The 19341-nt window shown below is 42.3% G+C and overlaps 5 protein-coding genes across 5 annotated transcripts in view; 3 read left to right on the top strand and 2 right to left on the bottom strand.

The window, feature by feature from the left end:
* Window positions 1-12959, bottom strand: part of LOC117582308 (serine-rich adhesin for platelets) — a 34930-nt gene extending 21971 nt beyond the window's left edge. Inside the window, exon 1 of the mRNA XM_034269952.1 lies at window positions 12593-12959. The gene's annotated coding sequence lies outside the window, so the exon portion shown is untranslated. The remainder of the gene's footprint in view (window positions 1-12592) is intronic.
* Window positions 6200-6759, top strand: LOC117582323. Its single transcript, XM_034269969.1, has 3 exons — window positions 6200-6370; window positions 6435-6567; window positions 6622-6759. The coding sequence occupies exons 1-3, from the start codon at window positions 6277-6279 to the stop codon at window positions 6737-6739; spliced, it is 345 nt and encodes a 114-aa protein (XP_034125860.1). The 5' UTR covers window positions 6200-6276; the 3' UTR covers window positions 6740-6759.
* Window positions 6897-7944, top strand: LOC117582322. The gene is made up of 5 exons (XM_034269968.1): window positions 6897-7033; window positions 7095-7218; window positions 7268-7430; window positions 7540-7566; window positions 7619-7944. Exons 1-3 carry the CDS (start codon window positions 6934-6936, stop codon window positions 7386-7388), a joined length of 345 nt encoding a protein of 114 aa, XP_034125859.1. The 5' UTR covers window positions 6897-6933; the 3' UTR covers window positions 7389-7430; window positions 7540-7566; window positions 7619-7944.
* LOC117582324 lies at window positions 8388-8969 on the top strand. Its single transcript, XM_034269970.1, has 3 exons — window positions 8388-8545; window positions 8595-8727; window positions 8791-8969. The coding sequence occupies exons 1-3, from the start codon at window positions 8455-8457 to the stop codon at window positions 8891-8893; spliced, it is 327 nt and encodes a 108-aa protein (XP_034125861.1). The 5' UTR covers window positions 8388-8454; the 3' UTR covers window positions 8894-8969.
* A 2839-nt stretch (window positions 12960-15798) lies between the features above and the next one.
* Window positions 15799-16282, bottom strand: LOC117582325. Its single transcript, XM_034269972.1, has 2 exons — window positions 16017-16282; window positions 15799-15947 (listed from the first exon to the last, which is right to left on the bottom strand). Exons 1-2 carry the CDS (start codon window positions 16232-16234, stop codon window positions 15851-15853), a joined length of 315 nt encoding a protein of 104 aa, XP_034125863.1. The 5' UTR covers window positions 16235-16282; the 3' UTR covers window positions 15799-15850.
* Window positions 16283-19341: the final 3059 nt, after the last annotated feature.

Raw genomic sequence — 19341 nt, 5'->3', positions numbered from 1 at the left:
GGCCGCAAGAAGCCAACGCCAAGACGCAACACAATTCATAAATGCCACGCCTCAGCGGTACGTGGATCAATATTCCACAGCAGCACAGAACTGAGCCCTTGGCTAAGACGTTGACGTGGCAGCTGTGTGTGTCCTTGCAAGGACAATTGTGTGCGCCCCAACACTTCGTAGCCCAGTGCCAGTGCCAGTGCCACTGCCACCGCCACATGTCACACACAACACTGGCCCACACTTTTTCTTCTCTTCATTCTTTTTCTTTACTGCTGCTGTGGGAGCTTTTTTTTTTTTGTCTGATTTATTTTTTGGGGCACTAAATTCAACTCGACTCGACGCAGCTTTGACCTCAGCTTGGGCCTCATACTTGCACCTTCAAGTGCCAATTAGCGGCACTGTGCCACGTGCCACGTTCAACAGTGGCAGTGGAGCAGTGTTTGCCTTGAAAAAATCAAACAAAATCGCCACAAAAACGAAAGAAAAACTCACACAAAAATCGCAACGAATACCCAACGAAAATATTCAACGAGAGGCGGTCCCAGGGGCAGGCCAATGTTTAAGTTCCTCGAAAATAAGCCAAGAAAATGTTTACGAAATGCTAAAAGTAATGGCGTTTAAATTACAGAATTTCGATTTATGTGCCAGCGGAGAACGGAAAATGCGCAAAGGGGGAAAACTAGAATCCGAAATTGGTTCAAATATTTCCGCAAGAAAAACGACAACAAAAGGAAGCAAATTGGCTGGGACTTTACATTGTTTTGATGCAAGAGTTTGGAGTCAATAATTGGGTTTCATTTCACTGCATTTTCACAGATAAAAACTGCACAATTTTGCCATTTATGGACCCCGCAACGAGACCCAGCCGCAGCATTTCATACGCCACGTTGGCAAACGTTTTGGGCAAAAATGGACTCAGCTTTGATTAATTAACTTAAAGCAGCCACTGACATACGTGCAGCTGAAGCAGCACACGGAGAGAGCAGCCAGCTGCAGTCCCACAGATAAATATCGACTGACTGGCATTGGCATAAATATAATTGAATTGAATTGTGTGGCCAAGCAGGGGAGGAGCTGCTGCTGCCTCATCCATTATGGCAACCAAATGGCAACGGAAATTCTGCGTTCATTTTATTCTGTATTTTCAAGGAATCAATAAAGATAAATACTTATAAAATGAATTACAAGTATTTTTAATGATATTAAATCTATAAATCTATTTGCAAAAATAATTCTCTTATTGCTGAAAGTTTAAGAGTTTTTTTGTACAACAAGTCGTGGGCTTTAAGAGCAATTGAACATTAATAATTCAGCAATGAATCGATTAAGTAGCTGGCCATTAGCTGTTCCAGCCAACCTGCCAAGTGGCAGTTCAATTGAATACTTTCGAGTCCAGGCATTCGCTTTTGCACTGACAGTTCTTGAGGCTCTCGCAATTGTTTTGTTTTGCTTGATGTGAACATGTTTTTGGCTTGCCACCTAAAAATAGCCCGCAAATCTAAACGGAAATTTAGTCTACATAAATATGTGTCTAAGGCCAGTGGCGGGAAAAGGACAGAGGCATAAAAGTGAAATTGACCAAAAGCAGACACGGAACGAGCCATCAAAAATTGTATGGGAGAAAGTGTCTTGTGACTGAGCTTCGGCTTGCACTTTGGGCGCTGATTGGCTTGCTCTTGGTCCCCCCAGGACACAAGTCAATGGCAGACAAAGTCTTGACTTTGGCAAATCATTCGCAGGATTCGAAGCCCAAGCGAACAATATAAAAAATAAAATAAAATAAAGTAAGGAAAATCCGTCGTGGAACCAAACTCGAAGCCCCATTAACTGCGCTCGAGTGGATAACCTTTTTTCGGGTGGCTTCGAGTGGAATTTTTAATTGCGCCCAGGAACAACAACAGCAAAAATAATGCCTACTGCTGGTTCATTTCAAAAGAAATCACTTCCTTCGAGACGAAGTCGTCTTCGTTTTTTTGGCCAATGGGCCAAGGGAGTGCTGCTCGCAGTAGCGCATCCTTCGCGCTCTTTTTTTCGTTGCCGCGTGTCCTTGCCCCGTGCAGCCTTGTGCCGTGCCGCCTTCACGGACAGGCCAAACAAAGCCAGCCACGTCGACCCACACTTGGGGAAATAAAGCAACGAAAGGGTTGCTGCAAATGTTAGTTTAAGAATTATTTGTCAAGGAAAATGTTATGTGGAGGCTTTGAGTATGGAATGTTAACGAATGAGTGGATCAAAAGAGCAGAGTGGATCGTAAGAGAGTGCGACTGCAGACTGTAAGCGAAGAGCATTAACAGTCTCTACTGCCGTACTGTTAACAGCAAAGAGCGTTAACAGTCACTACTCCACTGCTGTTAACAGCGCTGTTGTACCGCTTCGTCAGTCAAGATATAAGTCTTAAGAGCTCTTCTAATTTCTCGCAGTGCAGACGCTGCCAGCAGATAGCCACGGAGACATGGGGTTTGTTGAGTTTGTGCGCCCAGAGTGCTGCTGCTGCTTTGCATTTAATTACGCTTAAAAATTAATTAATTTCTTTTTTGTGTGGCCGGGTGGGTCGTTGTGGAGTGACTTGAGACATAATCAAGCTGCCGCTGCCAAAGAGCCCTACACTCCCGGCCACTTTTATCTGCCTGGCATTACCCTTGTACTTGATGCCCCCCAATGTCGCCCACCACTGTGGCCCCACTGCAGCTGTAAGTCCCGTTCTGTCAGTGGGTTGCGCGCACTTGTGTGTGTCTTAAATAATTCAAGAAGCGCAGTTTTTGCGGTATCCAGCAAACATCAACAGCAACAACTAAGAGCCAGGCCAAGCATTGTTAAATGCCAAGGATAAATGGCAGTGTCTGGTTTAAGCTTTCACAACATTGAAGGTACGAAGAAGGAAGAATGAAGGAAGATGACTCACCTGTAAATATATAGAACACAAATTTGTTATTAACATTCAGATTTACTTTTCAACATGTTCTGTGCAACCTCGCCTCTAGTGCATTATTTTTCGTTCATCTGCCTGCAATTGTTTGTAATTGTTGCCAGACACAAAACAGATATTCATTTTCGACAGTATTTCGCTTTTCCCGATGTGCAACAAAGACTGCTAAGCCGCTTACAGAATGCAATTGCAGAGAAAAAAACAAAATTTTAATAACTCGCAGGGGCGCGCTGTCATAAACAAAAGCGGCAGAGGCTGCAGCAGCAGCAGCAACAACAAACCTAAAGCAGTGCCAGGCGCAACAACAATTGAGTCAATTTTGCATTTTCAAGGTTCCCATGGCAGTGGTTTTTGTTACCCTAACAAAGCGTAAAGTGATGATGGGAAAGATAAAGCGGAACAACAGCGCTGTTAACGCTGTAGTCGCTCTTCTCTCTCTTACGATCCACTCCGCGCTGGAGTTAGCTTAGAACTTATGATCCACCCACAAGCATATGGCCAAAGCGCAAAGTGCATGAGAATTGTTAGAGCTGTTTCTCTGTTCGCTTCTCTTTCAATATCCATTCGCTAGGGTATCTGCCACTTCGACCTTTTATAATATCTCTTTCGGTGCAGTGTCGAAGGCAACGGAAGCAGCATAGCAACGAGCAAAACCTACGGACGGACGAACGGCTTGATGGACTGAATGGGATTTTGTGTGTGTTCTCTGCAGCTGCTTCTTCCTCCTCGATTGCCGTGGTTTCCACGCCTTCTCTTTGTTGCAGCATAAAAGCAGCGAATATAACATTTTTGTGTTTACTGCACTTTGCGTTGTGGAAATTTTCGTTTGTTTTCCAGGAGGTTATTTTCGGTTCATGCATTATGCAGTGGAGCGAAAACTCAGTTGAATATTTCATAATTTCAATGGCAACAAAAATAGATTATTATTATAACGGGGTGTACAAGTCCACTGCATTAATGTGCAGCAAACAATACATTGTAGCTGTAAATATATCTTTGTGTTGGAAATGTAAACACAACGCCTAAATGTAATGTGAAATAAATAGCTTGCCTTTTGTTAATGGAAATTGATTGTTGGCTGTGGCATTATATTTATATTTAGAAATGTAGTTCCATCGGGTGTACAAAGGAATTTGTTTAACATTTTAGTGCATTTTTTGGTTAAGAATTTGTTGGGCATTTTTCTTTGCCTAATCTTGTTCTGTTCTCATTTTGGCATGACATCTGTTCCCAGCTCATGCCACGTTTACACGTGACTGGCAACATGCCAAAACAGTTCTAGTGCTGGGTAGCTAAAGGAGTGTTTCTTGAAGCGAAAAAAACGTCTCTTATGCAGGTAACGACAGGTAACAAATAATACCCATAGAAAAGGAAACTTCCTACACAACAACTACAAACGCGACCTTCAGGTTACACGTGCTCCAGCTTGACTCATATCTGTTTCCTCAGCTATAAATAACCGTCGAAGCTATATTTACAAACATACGAATATGTATACACACAGGTACACACAGACACAGTATGAATGACTTTGCTTAAAAGCATTTCCTATGGCGTATACATTTCTCGCCATTTTTTTAGACTGTGCCTGGGTTTTTTGTTACTTGCAAACGTAAATAAATGCCGAATAAAACACATGGCCGTTGGCCTTTTAACGCAGACGTCGCCCCGATACCCCCGTGACACGAGTGGGGCTACAGGAAGCAATTTGAAAAGGTACATATACATATTTTTTATGTATGTGGAATGTATTCGAGTATCAGTGGGAAGAAAATTAAAAGCGCTGATAGTATAATGCGAAAAGTAAAAGCAATAAAACATAAAGCATTTCGCTTGTATCTCATTCAGTTTGATATGCGAATGGACTTTATTATCATTGAAATTATAATGATGTGTGTTTTTATGTACGACCATAAAAAAAAGAGAGAGAAAAGAAAGCAAGTCGTAGGGTGAGGGTGAGGGTGAGGGCAGAGGTCCCGACGTACGGGACCAATTTTCATCGCTTGGTCACCCGAAACCCCACACACACACAAAGAAAGCATAGCGGTGTTGGTTGGCTGACCGTTTATTTAGACACCTTTCCGGCCCCGAAGTTCTCATACAATTTGTTCACCTGGCCAATTTGTTATTTATGCTGCGTATATTCGTACGTGTTGATTCTTTATATATGCAAATGACATATTCGTATGCGTATCTACGTGTGTGGATAGATGGCTATTGCTGTATCGATCGAAAGTTTTTATTTTGCTGTTCCGGTCAGCGCAGCTCTAACGGGGCAACATAACTGTTGCGTTCGCTCTCTCTTACGATCCACTAGGCTCTGGAGCAAGCTCAGAACTTATGATCCACTCTTGATCCACCCAGCTGCAATCGTACGCCAAAGCGGAACGAGAATGAGAAGGCTGAAGGCTGAAGGCTGAAGGAAAGAGATAGCCTGATTTTTGTCTGCTTGCTGTAAACCCTCTCTTGAACGGTGACTGTGTTGGTGCTTGTACCGAAAGTATTTATTAGTTCCTGAACCTCTTGAGATTGCCTATTTAATCAACAACAAACGGTGTGTTTGTATCTGGAACAATTAGCCAGCCCACAATTAGCGTTGAGATATGTGCTTGCATATGTATATTTCAAGAGCATACCCATCTGAGGCCACTCTCAATTCAATTAATCTCAACCGTGAAACAATGGAGGGCCATTCGCTAATTAGGAGCCCGATATAATCAAAACAAAACACCAGATAGATGCGCAAAAACACAAACACACAAACCCAAATAGATAGAGGCAATACCCAGTAGGAGTACTCACAGATGCATCAATTATGTGGCCCCACTAATTTGTCTACATTTTGGGTGCCTAAATAATTGCAGACAGCTTGTCTTTTGTGGGGAGGGGGACACGAACAATCAGGGAACACAAACCAATATTTGCACTGGCACCCACCCCCTTGAGCGACGACTACGGAGGGAAAGAGAGCGGCGGCGTCACATAAACGAATTATGCAAGGCAACAACAGAGCAGCAGCCGACAGTCAAACGAATGACACAAGCCGATGGTATGGCATGGCATGGTATGCACATAACTGGATTAACATATACGATAACTTCATCAGCATATATATCCTCCATCGTGGGCATATTTGTGTCTCTCTCCCTCTGTCTCCTCCTCTCTCTGTTTTAATTAAAATTCGCATACATATGTAACAGACAGGGTAGGCTACTGCTGCCCTCTACTGTCAGACGTGTAGTACTTATATTACTTATTTCATTGCCAAACACACATCGACAGACAAGACAGCTCTGAAAATCGAATTTTTAGTCGAATTTAATGTAGCTCAAACAATACGAGTGACCAAAGCAACAGTAATGGCACAATCCAAAGTATGTACAGTTCTTGCCTTAATGCTGATGCTGCACGGCGTTTATGGTTTGTTCAATTTTCAGATATTTACAGACGATGGTAAGTACATTTACTTATCAATATAAGTATATTTTATATCAGGAATGTCTTGATCCCCCCATAGCGTATCCAAATAAATGTGTGGTTGATGGTGCCGAAAATAAACGTTTGATCATCGACAGTGGCAAATCGGCAAGACATCCCGATAAGTGTCTCCTAGTTGAGTGCCATTTAAATGGTTGGGCTCTAGTCTACCAGTAAGTATTTGATTAAGTATTAATGTTAAAATTATGAATTCCTTTGCCTTGCAGGTGCAAACTTAAGCCACCACCCGCCTCCTGCAAGTATTCTGAAGTCAAGAAACCAGACGCCCCATTTCCCGAGTGCTGTGAAATGGATGTGACGTGCAATGAAATTGCTTGGGATTAAATGTGTTTTGAAATGTTTCAATTTAAATTATTTGTTTTTTGGAAAAGGTAAAATGTATAAATAAATTATTGTTGGGCAATCCCACAGCTAAGAACTAAGTTTACTTCATAGATTCGCAATCATATTTCAAGCACATCTTAGCCAAACTTGTCAATATAAATAATTATTTATTAAAAGCAAAATTAAAGCCTAAAATGACCAAAGCATACTTTAAACTACTGTCCGTACTGGTGCTGTCAAGTCTTCTGGTTGGTAGCCAGACGGCCGAGTGGCAGAAACGCTACCACCATCCCCGTGAGTATGCCAACGGCATTCCTCGCTCCACAGATTTTCCCATTACCCCACCATTCCATAGACTTCCCAGGCAAATGCACCATCAATTCCAAACTGGTGCTCAACGCTGGAGTGACCATCAAAGATCCGACGCACGAATGCCGTCAAATTGTTTGCGGACGCGATGGCATGGTGGTGTTCCAAAGGTGAGCAAAAGATGCACTTGGATTTCTCGACTAATTGAGTCTCGGACAGCTGCGGAGTGAGCGACCTGCCGAGAAGTTGTCGTTTTGGAAACTACAAACATCCGGAGCTGCCATATCCGCAGTGCTGTACCAGGGAAAGGTTTTGCTCTGAAAAGAAGGCCGATCCATAGATGTCAACAGGATGTCATTCTAAGCTCTTTGTTTCTGTAGTAGTAAGTAGTCTCAATCTGTAGTCTGGATTCAAAATGTTTTCTCTGAATGTTGCAATATTTTTCGGTTTTGTTTTTGCCTTATGCATGGGTTTTATACCCGAAACTGAAGTCTCCCTGAACAACTATGCACATCCAGGTGAGCATATTATTAATCAGTATATGAAATATATTCCATCGTTTCTTTACAGCCTATCCCGGTCGGTGTGTCCTCGATATGGAACCATCGGTAGTCACTCTGGATTTGGGACAGGGCATAAATTTACCAAACATTCCCTGTGTGGTGCTCTACTGCATTGGCGATGGCTATGGCGCGCTCCACAAATGTAACCTTTCGAAACCTCCGGACTCATGCCGTTACGGAGACTTCCGAAAGTTGGATGCTGTATTTCCAGAATGTTGCCAGCGCGAGATTATATGCGATTAAAATTTGTAGTCAGTTCAAATTGTAGTCAGCTAAATTTGTTAGAAAGTAATGTTAATAAAATAACAGAAATACTACTGGTCGGCTCAAACAGTCTCTTTGTTTTAATGTTTTCTATTTGCACTGCCCACTGTGCAGCTACCTGCTTAAGCTTACGCAGCCGTTCTTTCGTTTCTCTATCCCACCCACCCTCTTCGCTTTGTTGCTGCAGTTTCAGCGTCTTGGCTCTATATCTTTTTCGCACGGCAGCGCCCGTTCTGTCGTCTCCCTATTCCACCCACCTTCGCTTTGTTGCTGCAATTGCAGCGGCGCCCGCGGTTTTTTTCTTGCTCTAACTGTTCTTTATGGAGTTGGTGGCTTGCCTTGGCAGAGCAGCGCGCTGATGCTCTCCTTCTATCGCTCACTCTATCTATCTATCGCCAGTCAGTTTGGCATGCACATGCATGTATGCATGTATGTATGTACAAGTTTTACAGTTATTCATTGATTTTGGTTTTGTAGCCATCAAAACATCTCCAGTCAGGCATACACTGTAGTTAGATGTCATATAACCTAAAATCATTGTATAGCAAAACATTACATTAATCTACACTCTACAACAAAATGTTGTTCTCTCTGAAATTTGCAATTTTTTTCGGGCTCATGCTGGGCGGCGTGCCTGCCGAATTGTCCGTAAACAGTTACGAGGATCCAGGTAGGCAGTAGGATTGGCATATATAAGATCTAACACCCCCCTGCTTCAGCGTATCCCGGCCGTTGTGTCATCGACATTCCCTCTTCAGTTGTTCTGCTCACCGCGGGACAGGCCTTTAAGCTGCCCAACTTGGACTGTACCACAATATTCTGCATCAGCGATGGCTGGGGCACAATATTTACGTAAGTAATCTTGTTAATAATACTCCCAAAAGGTAGCTTATATCGCGAATATTCCCCACACAGCTGTGAGAAACAGGAACCGCCAGACGATTGCCGTTTCTCAGAGCCACTGAATCCGGATGCCTTTTATCCAGAGTGTTGCAAGCGTCGCGTTGTTTGTGATTGAAAATATCAATCATTGCATTTTGTTGCTAGTTTAATTTCAATCTAAATTTGCATGCCAGAAATGAAATACAATCAAATTGCAGAGAAACCCCTTTTTGGATCATCCTTCGAGCACTTTTGTAGGGCCATAATTTTGCTCAACTTTTTATTGGTTTTTACGAGCTTCTTGGCAGCCTATGCCCCTGGCATATTTGTTGGCCAAGGTTCGCTCATAGATCCCTACAGAGTATCTCTCTCTGTATATTTTTTTGTTGTATAGCCTTTTGCCGGCCTTCAATGGATGGCTGCTTTGGCCTCCCATGGGATGGCAAATAGTTACAAATCAAGCAGAGGGCCACAACAACTCTACTCCATGGTGCCGGAAAGATAAAGGGCAGCGGAGCGGAGTGCAAAAATGTGCACAGACCACACAGCAACAACACTAATTGACATTTGAATGCGTCTGGCGGGGGGCCATGGCGGGCATTGCGGATTAAGCTCCATTGCAGGTCAAATGTTTCAACCTCGACCAATACCCATCGCTGTTTACGAACAATTGCATGGCGACCTTATACGCTTTTTTCCAGCATCAAATTCATAGATTGTGGACTGGATGGTGATCATAATGAAAAGAGTTTTAGCCTTCAATCGGAGAATTAATTCAGTAAATCCCGCTCATTGTTGTTCCCTGCTAGATGGAATGTGCCTGAGCTAATCCGCAAAACACAAATTGATTTGGCTTGGGTTGGGCATCGTGTTAAGTGCATTTAACCTGAAACTAATTAAAGTCCCTATCGTTGAGGCTGATTTGCGCATGTTTGCCAATCCGTACATCGAATAAACTAGCAGAGGATTTAGATTGCATATTTGAAGTGCATGGAAGCTTTAATGTTTTAAACCATATTCCCAGTACAGATTTAAGTGCTTGAGGGTACGAAGCTCTAAGGCTAATCGATTGTCTAGGGAGATAGAATAACAGAGAAAAAGATGTTGAAGAAAATAATGCAACAGGATTTTTTCTTTCCAATATTTACTGCTATATCTTTATCCTCTCTATGCTCTCCCCATCATATTCTACGCGTACTTCTGCTACTTTTTTTTTCCTGTGGCAGCACTGCCGTTGTTTGACCTGACCAAGGGTTGCCCCAAAGTTTTTCCCCCACACACCATACAGTCACCGCAGTAAGTTTTCGCTCAGCATAAACACACAAACAAAAAACGAAAGTGAATATTACAATTTTGTTTGGTGCTGCACGAGATTGTGGGTGGCTGTAAAAACACATGTAGTACATACAACATTTATATATTGGGGACTAACACCCACCCACCCACTGTCGGAGTAAGATATGTTCGGTGTGTGTGTGTGTGTGTGCGTTGCGTGCGGGCAAAAGGTGAAGGTGATGTTGGGCTGTTCTGCTGGTTTGTTGGTACATAAACGGAAACTGAAATAAAAGGCAGCCAAGGAAAAAGTGTACAAAAAACTGACTAAAGAGAGAGAGAGTGAGAGTGAAAAGAGAGTCGAAAACTGAAACTCAAACTCAAATTTACCCACGCTGCATGGCATATAAAATGTAAAAGGTGCAAAGGCGCTGAGCTGCTTAAAATATGCAAAAACACACGGCGGACAGTCCGATGTTCACAGCAAAAAAAATAAGAGACAGGAGCAACAGGAGAGGTACGAAATGTATGCAAAAAATGTATTTTTTGTATGTATTTTTAAATATATTTCATAATCTATTTAGCGCTGGCAAAAAGACAAAACTTGCTATGCAAAACCGCAAACTAGATCCACCATTTCTTTCAGTGCATTTACATTTATACAGCTCCATCCGTACGTACATTTTTGGTGTACAAAAAAGTCGCCGAACTACGGCGAGAGTTCTTATTTATTCATTACTTTTCACGCGTTGCGCAAATGGAACTTTAGTCTATAAAGTGTAAATGGAAACTGCTCAAAAATGCACGAAACTATCCGCAAGATGATCTCAAAAGAGGCGGAAGAAATGGAACTAGCTGGAACCAATTCAATTCAATAATTTTCCCATTCTCACGCAACTTAGAACAATTAATAATAATTAATATTTAATAATCAAGTGTTGGCTTACATTGAAATAACACAACCACAAAGTGCACTCCATTGCACGAGATCCAATCGAGATATTTGTATGTGCACAGCCCAAAACTGGCTGTCAGTCAATTTATTGGCTTCAATTCTCATTCAATTATTACAATCGCTATTTCCAGCTGGGCAAATCAACTATTTTGGGCAGCTGAAAAATAGTTTTTCAATAAAAAGTACGACTAGCGTGGGTAGCATTTTCCCTTCCTGTTATTTGGGTATACAAATATATTTCAATGTCCTTTGAAATGGAATTTTATGCAGCCCGAATGTGTGCTGGCTGTTGCCCATTTTTACTTTTATTTGAGTGAAATAAATTATGGCACTGTTGCTTCTATTTTACGAGCTGTTGCCAAAGATGGTTGCTCCTGATTTGTAGTAGTTTGGAACAGGAAGTTTTGCATGAATTATGAGGGAGACATCTGCCCTTTCTATTATTTATGAGCAGCCAATTTGACAGTGGCAGAATGGAAGAGAATACGATATTATGCATTTGGCTTGTAGGGGAGCAAAAGTTAAAGGCTAAATATATACAGAAATTGATTTGCCATGAATAATCCGCGGAGCTTGGGTTGGACAGCAGCTTAACTTCTTCTGGACACACAAATAAATCAGTTACCCAAAGCAGCGCCACAGCCCATTTGCCCTGTCCTGCAGCTTACACCCATTACAATTAGACACTGAGCAGTTTTTTTGGGCTTATGACTGAAACAGTTTCCATTACAAGACCATTATGAGCAGTCCAGAGGTGTGCGATGTGTCCACGTTAAGGGACCAGCGCTTTAGCTTAACCAACTGGCCACAAATTAAAAGAGTTTATGCGCAATTAAAGCAGATTTCATGTGGCACAGGCATGACGTCAAAGCAGAGAAAAACCAAATTAAATTGAAATAAAATCACAAATTACAAGAGCACACAATGTAGTCCAGTCAATGGGGCCTAAACACGCAGAGGAAAAACAAAAGAAATAAAATGTATGCAAAACATGCGAAACGAAAAGATTCAATCAAAATATCAGAAGAATATAATTCTCGTATATCAAATGTCTGTGGCAGCCAAACAACAACATGAAAACAAATGAATGAAAATGTAAATGCAAATTGGCAGCTTACAAATTTTAGAATATTTTCAAAGTTTACGAGCTTGGGGCAACAAATGAGTTGCTTTCGGGTACAAATTGTTGAGTAAGCATCAGTTTTTCGTTGAAAATTTACTACCCAATATTAACTACATAAATTTAAGATTTGTTCACTAATTAATTATGAAAATCTGCTGCTTAATTGTGTTAATTTATGGCAATTTTCATGGCAAATACAAACAGAATACAAATAAATACTCTGCCACTCGTTCTGGCACTATTTAATGCCTGATTATTTCTGTTTAATTCATTGATGCGGTCGTTTTCATTTCAGTTTTTAATTATGCGCGTAATTTTTCAAGCAAATTGTTTATCTGTCTGCCGCTGCCTGCCTCTTTTTTTTATGAGGTTTTGTGGCTTATTTAAATTATGTGAGAATTCGGTTGGGGAATAATCGATTGAGCGCATACATTTTGGGATGGTTGAATGGAGTGAGAAAATTGAAAAGAAATGTTTGCACTCACCTTCAGCGTAGGCCACCGACTAGAAACTGCTGCGCTGCGCCCAAGGATTCACAAAAAGATGGTAGAAAAAAAGCAAGACTGCGGCTGAGGGCGAGGACGAGGACGAGCAGGATGAAACCAGAGCGAACCACACTGTAGCCAAGTAGATGGATGCGGAGGTTGGTTTTATTTTTGTTGCGAGTTATTCTAGTCCAAGGTAAACACCAGCAAACACACGCGGCATCCGGGCACGTATGCTGCCAATTCTTTTTGTTATTCAGCTAAATTCATGCATCAGCAACTGGCCTTTGTTTGCAGTGATTTGCAACCGCTTTTCTAATTATTTTCTCACACTTTTCAACTGGGGTTCTGCACTTTTAATTAGGCCTAGAATTGTCTGGAATTAGCCGCTGTAAAAGGGATAATGATTGCTCTTCGTGTATTGTTCTCGGGAACTCTTCGCCTCATAGATTTCAATCTCAATGCCAGATTGTGTATACGCGCCGCGTCTGCGCCGTGATCGGAATGAAAAATTCAATGAAATTCGCTAATGGCATTTCAATAAAAGGACCAACCAACCAACCAACCAACCAACCAACCAACCAGCAAAGCTGACAAAAAAGACAACCTAACCACAGTGAAGCCTTTGCATGAATAATGCATTTTATTTATTATACAACTCTCGAACACAGACATCCTCTGGGTGCACAATCCGTACGGGTCTCTGTATGGTCTGCTGTGGGGTGTTGAATAATACAGAAGCTGTCGCTTAATAATGCACAGGCCATGATGAGACTCTGGGCGGAGCAGAAGATGGCAAAGCAGATTGAGTTGGCCAAAAACCCTATTTTGCATAAAGGTCATCCAGACTGGCAGCTAGCCAGTGTCAGCCATAGGACAAACTTTAGCCCAGATGTGCAACAGTAATGAAAAAGTTTAAGACTTTCCTTTAAATCTGCTCCTACGCTGGCCACTACCCCCCTCACTGCTTTTCTCTCTTTTTCTCCATTTAACTTTTGGACGTTCAACAAACAAAAAGGGAAAGAGCTTTAAATAAATTGACAACAGAGCGGTAGACCGGGAATATAATTGTAGAAAATGCAGCTAATAGTTTGCAAATGAAAATACTAAAATTCAATTAAAATTTAATTGATTTTAGCTTAAATGATAAGCGACATTTTGGGAACTTCTTTGACTTTGCAGTTATTTGGTATACAGAAATTAATCGAAAAGTCATACAAATATATGCAAAAAACTATAAATCGGCTTGGGGTTGATGCCAAAAGAAGACTGAAAAATATATTGAAATATTTAAAATAAAAAATCTATAAAAAAAAGAAACCCAATTATAGTTACAGATGTTATTAAGCTGTTGCCGATAAAAAATGAAAATTATCGTTCGCAAAAGATGCCTAAAATCAATCAAATCGATCGATAAAAGCCTGCTGATAGCATTGAGAAAAACATCTCAGAAATGTAAGTCAGAAATATTAAGCACCCCTCCAGCATGCTTTACCAAAAGGCTTTGATGTGGCTCTCTGCAGTCAATCTCTTTTCGGTTTTATTTATACATTTTAATGCGAACTCAACATCATTTGATGGCATTGGAATGGCTCATTGTTGTAACGCGTATTGCCTGCCATTGACAGAACGTGTATTCCGTTGCCGTTACAGAAGAAGCTTACCTGAGAGCGGAGGCAGAGAGAGCGCGCGAGAGTGAGAGTGAGAGTGAGAGGAAGGCGTTGAAGAGAGGCAAAGGCAAAGACGAAAGAGAGCGCAAGGGTTTGAGAGAGAGAGCGAGACAGGTGTCAATTGTGTTGTGTTACCTGTTACATGCCCTTGGCTAACACTACAAAAGTTCTCATATACATATACACACGGGCATGTGTGTGTTTGTCAGAAAAGCCGCAGTTTCAGCTCAGATTCAGAAAGGGGGGCTTTTTGGGGCCACAACGGCCTTTGAGGCTAGTGAGACATGCTGCCCCCGTACAGGAATCGTAAATTGCATGCAAATGCCCCACGTATTGGCATATAAAAAACGAAGTAAAACGAAAGAAAAAACCAAGCGACAAGAAAGGACATTAAAGTTTGTAGCCTGGCAACTCCGTCATACTCGTGAAGGGCGGGGGGGCAAGAACCTTAAGAGACACAAACACGAGCATAAAATTGTAATATTTTCGCTACATCCTCTTGCTGCTGCTGCTGCTGCTGCTGCTGATGATGATGATGATATTTTCAGATATTTTTCATTACATTGTTGTACTTTAACGACTGTTATCCTTGAGTGAAGAACTTGCCACAGGATGCTAAGCCCACATACACATACAGCAACTCAGACACACACGTAGACAGACGCATGAGCGAGGTGAGCGAGCTTTTCTAAAACCGTTAGTTGTCCGCAGCAAGAGCGCACAAAAAATATCTGTAGGCAGAGAGAGAGAGAGAGAGACGAGCAGAGAGAGCGACTGCGAGCCAGCGCGTGGGTGAGAGAGCAAGGCTGTGTGGACTGGGAGTTTGGAGTGTGGGCGGAATTTTCACCTTCGCACTTTGGAATTTTGTGTTATTTGTTTGGAATTACAATTTATTTTCAAAAAATTATTATTTTATATTTTTTTGCTGAATTAAACAATTTATTTTCTTCAACTGCTGCCACAAGTTGAAACTTTGATATTCGCTTAGCACTGGCCGAAACACTTGAAGCACACCCACTGCAAACTCACTGGGTTGTTGAATGTTTTTTGTTTTAGTTTAAACAATTGATGAATATATTTTTAAAATATTTACAAATGCGCCTCAACAACACGCACAGCACTCCGTCGCTCGTCGAATCACAACTGACCTACGGAAAATGCCACGGCTCCGTGTGCGAATCGTCCCGTAGCCTCCAACGTGTAAGCGTTCAAAAGTTTCTAAAAATCCGGCGCAAACTGTTACGCTCTCTTAGGAGCTTTTTCTGTGAGTGAGAGAAATGCTATAATCGAACATGGCTGAACGCTGCTGCTGATCGAGAATATATTTAGTTTGTGCCTTAAAAGTAAACCAATTTTATTTTACTGAAATAATTAAATATTAATTTTCGTTTAAACTTAATTTAATTAGGTCCACAGGCTACATGGCAACTACAGAGAGCTTGCACCAGAGACATCTGTCGGTGAAATGGGTACAACATTTTGAGCAATAGGGCGGCGCCACCGCAAATGTAAGTTCGGAAGGAAAAAAGTGTATAATGCGATGTCATAGGTCAACAAACACAATGTTGTTGCTGATTGTATTTATTTTTTAAATAATTTCACGATTACAGCAATCCGGATAATCAGCATTTGGGGCTGTGTATTTGCCAAACTTTTTGCCAGGCGGCAGGCCAACAACGCCACAGCTACAGAAATTAAATAAAATATTATCAATTATAATTATTGAATGTTTGAAATATTATTTAAAAACTCACGTCTGTATCTGTCCCTCGCTATTCTTGCCGCACACAACACGGGCACACATTTTGGGATGACGCGCCGTCTGGCCGTCGTTCAGCACGAGTCCATCGACCACACATTTGCCGGGATGAGCGGGGTCCTTGAAGATGCCCCGTGAAACGGCTGCCTCAGTCTGAGTGCCCAGCAGCAGCACAGCGGCGAAAAACAATAATATTCCTGTAAGCAGCTGCATCTTCACTTCAGAGATTCAGAACTTTGACTAAACAACTGAGCGATAATCTCAGACTTAATAGGAAAGCCCAGCGATCTGTTGAGGAGGGCTGGTCAACCGGTTCAACCAACAAAACTAGCTGCGAGTGGGGGCAGAGCCGAGGCAGCGGCAGAGTATTTATGGATCCACTCAATTATCATTTGAATGCTAATAAAAACACTTATCAATATTCTTAAAACCACTCAGGGAGTAAACAATATTTAATTTAATCTGGCATATTATTTTTGGGGTTCACTTTTTCTTACTTAATTTCATTAACAATAATTTCACGACGACAGCAAGCGGGATAATCAGCTTTTGGAGCCGTGTATGCGCCAAATCTAGTGCCAGGCGGTGGATCAACCTTAGCACATCTAATTCAATGCTAAATTACTACCCTGAAATCGAATTATGCTCAACAAAAACTCACGTGTGTATCCCGCCTATGCTGTTCCTGCCGCACCACAAAAGTGCGCACATTTTGGGATGACGCATCCACTGTCCATCGCTCATAATGTGACCATCAATTACACATTTGCCGGGATGTTGTGGGTCCGCAAAGATCGCTTGCATTGAATCTGCCACAGTTCCGAACAGGAAAAGGGCGGAAAAAACTATAAAGATTGCCGTAAAATGCATATTTGCAACAGCGCTACAGTATTTAAACAGAAAAACTAAGCGTAATCTTGAATTATCAGTTGAATGCTCGTAAAATTATGAATATATTCATGCTGCCAAAAGTTCAAGCAAAGGTTTCGGCGATTAACTTTATCAGCTCTTTGTATTAGGTCATCAAGTCTATTAAGTCCGTGTTGCAGCCTATCGCACAAAAGTATCAACAAGAAATATTTTTAAAATGTACCGGCAGGATGTCCGTTTACAGGATATTATATCGTTTTCGGGGGGATAATTGGGCTAAGCTCGTATTATTTGCTCGGTATATTTACGGTATATTTTGACTATGGTATATTTTGGTATATTTCTGTGGATCAAGCGGTATTTATTGACAACAAATCAGCTGGCACACCGCCACCCACCCCGTCTAAAAAAAAACATAAATAAAAACTTGTATTCAACTCAGGTACGTTGTTCAACACTGGTGACGCGCGTATCTCGTTTTTACCGCGGAAAGTAGAAAATTAGCTTATTTCGTAAAATAGAGCCTAAACTCGCTTATAATAAGCAATAACCCGATCACCCGTGGTTACCCCACATCCTGATAAAAACGGCGGGACAAAAGTGGCAGTAGATCCGTATTTTTACCGGATAACCTTGCCTCTCAGCAATGGCGGCCCAGCAAAGCCAGTAACACGGAAGCTAGTGCAGCGTAATCCGGAACCATGGCTGGCATAGGAAGGACCAGGATGGCCACGGAGAAGGCCACAGGATCAAGGATCCTAGTGGAGACGCGGAAAAAGAGGGAAGGAGACCCCAGACCTGCTTTCTCGGCAGGCGTAAAAATGGCGGGAAAAACAACAGTTACGACGTCAAAAACCACCTTGAAAGAGAAAGAGACGAAAAACAAAACTACCAAAACAATTACAAGTGAGAAAGAGAAAGCGGATGTGGATGTTTGTCAGACGTCCGTGAGTACAAGATCAACAACGACAACTAACAACAACAAGAACAAAAACAACAACAACAACAAAAACAGCAACAGCAACAAGGACAACAACAACAAAAACGTCAACAACAAATACTACGAGGGCCACAAAGGCCCTTTTGTAGTGTATATAGATAAACTAAGCGATAATAATTCCAGGATCGCAATTAACCAGTTCGAGCTATCCGAACTGTTGATAAAACTGGGACTTGGCGGTATAGAGGAGGTCGCGAGGGTCGGCTATGGCAGGTGCAAGATTGTATGTAGGTCGGCCGACGGTGCAAACAGACTTGTGGAAAACAGTGCCTTCGCCGCCCACGGGTACTCTCCCCGAATTTTGCGGCACTTTGTGCAAAGGGCGGGTCTAATCTTTGGGATCCCTGGCCACCACTCGGAGGAGCAGCTCTCGGAGCTGATCATCTCGGACGTCCCCATAGAGGGAATACAACGGATTTACAGAACAGACAGAACCTCGGGGGATAGGGTACCCACCGGCAGGGTCAAACTATGGTTTAGAGGGGAGCAGCTGCCCAAGGAAATCAAGTTCCTATACACCAAGGTAGCAGTAAAACCTTTCGTCCAGTTTAGCCAATGCTTCAGGTGCTTCAGGTTTGGTCATATGGCGAAGCACTGCAAGAGCCTGCCTAGATGCTTCAAATGTGGTCGGGACCACAGCACCAACACTCTATGCTCGGGGCTAAGCTGTGCTAACTGCAAGGGAAACCACGCGGCTACGCACCCGCAATGCGAGGCCAGAAGGAAAGCGTATGCTATTCAAAAAAGCATGACGCTTGAAAAATTATCACGATCTGAGGTCAAGGCTAGGTACCCGGTACTCTTTGGTAGATCTCCACCCAACCCAGGGGACCCAGGGGAGTTTCCCCCACCCACATGGCAAAACGGCATCCTCCCCGAACGCCAAAACAGCAACACTGAGGCAGCTAGGGAAATTCACTCGGTTGCTTCGTTCGCCGAGGTGACCAAAGCCAAAAGAGCGGCAGCACGCAATACGGAGTCGGCTAAGGCAGCTGCCAACATGGCAGAATGGAGGAACGCTATCAACGCAGATAGCCCACAGTTAAGTGAGAAATTCGTGAGAACAACTTCCGGGGTCTCATCTGTGGCCCAGGAAAAGCTTAACGCACTGGGATCCATGCTTACAGCGTTCCTGGTGGAACCCATCAACATTTCCAAGGGGGATTTGGTGAAGAAGTTTTTCCAACAGATCTTGGAGTATGTTAACTCCTCCAATGCTGATCTCGACCGTTTGCAAATTGTGCAAGGGGTGGAAGCGGGATACTCTAACAAAAAACAATGAAGATTCTACAACTAAACATTCAAAGTCTGACTTACAACAACAACAAACAGCTCCTCAATATGTTTCTAATAAACAACGAGATAGACATTGCAATCCTTTCGGAGATCTGGGTTGTAAATAATGCCGACTGCAGTATCTTAGATTACAACTTCATCGGCAAGCCCAGAG

The sequence above is a fragment of the Drosophila guanche genome, unplaced genomic scaffold (assembly GCF_900245975.1).
Source record: "Drosophila guanche unplaced genomic scaffold, DGUA_6, whole genome shotgun sequence".
Classification (NCBI taxonomy): domain Eukaryota; kingdom Metazoa; phylum Arthropoda; class Insecta; order Diptera; family Drosophilidae; genus Drosophila; species Drosophila guanche.
The sequence above is the reverse complement of the archived record's forward strand: the minus strand, read 5'-3'. Positions and strand labels throughout refer to the sequence as shown.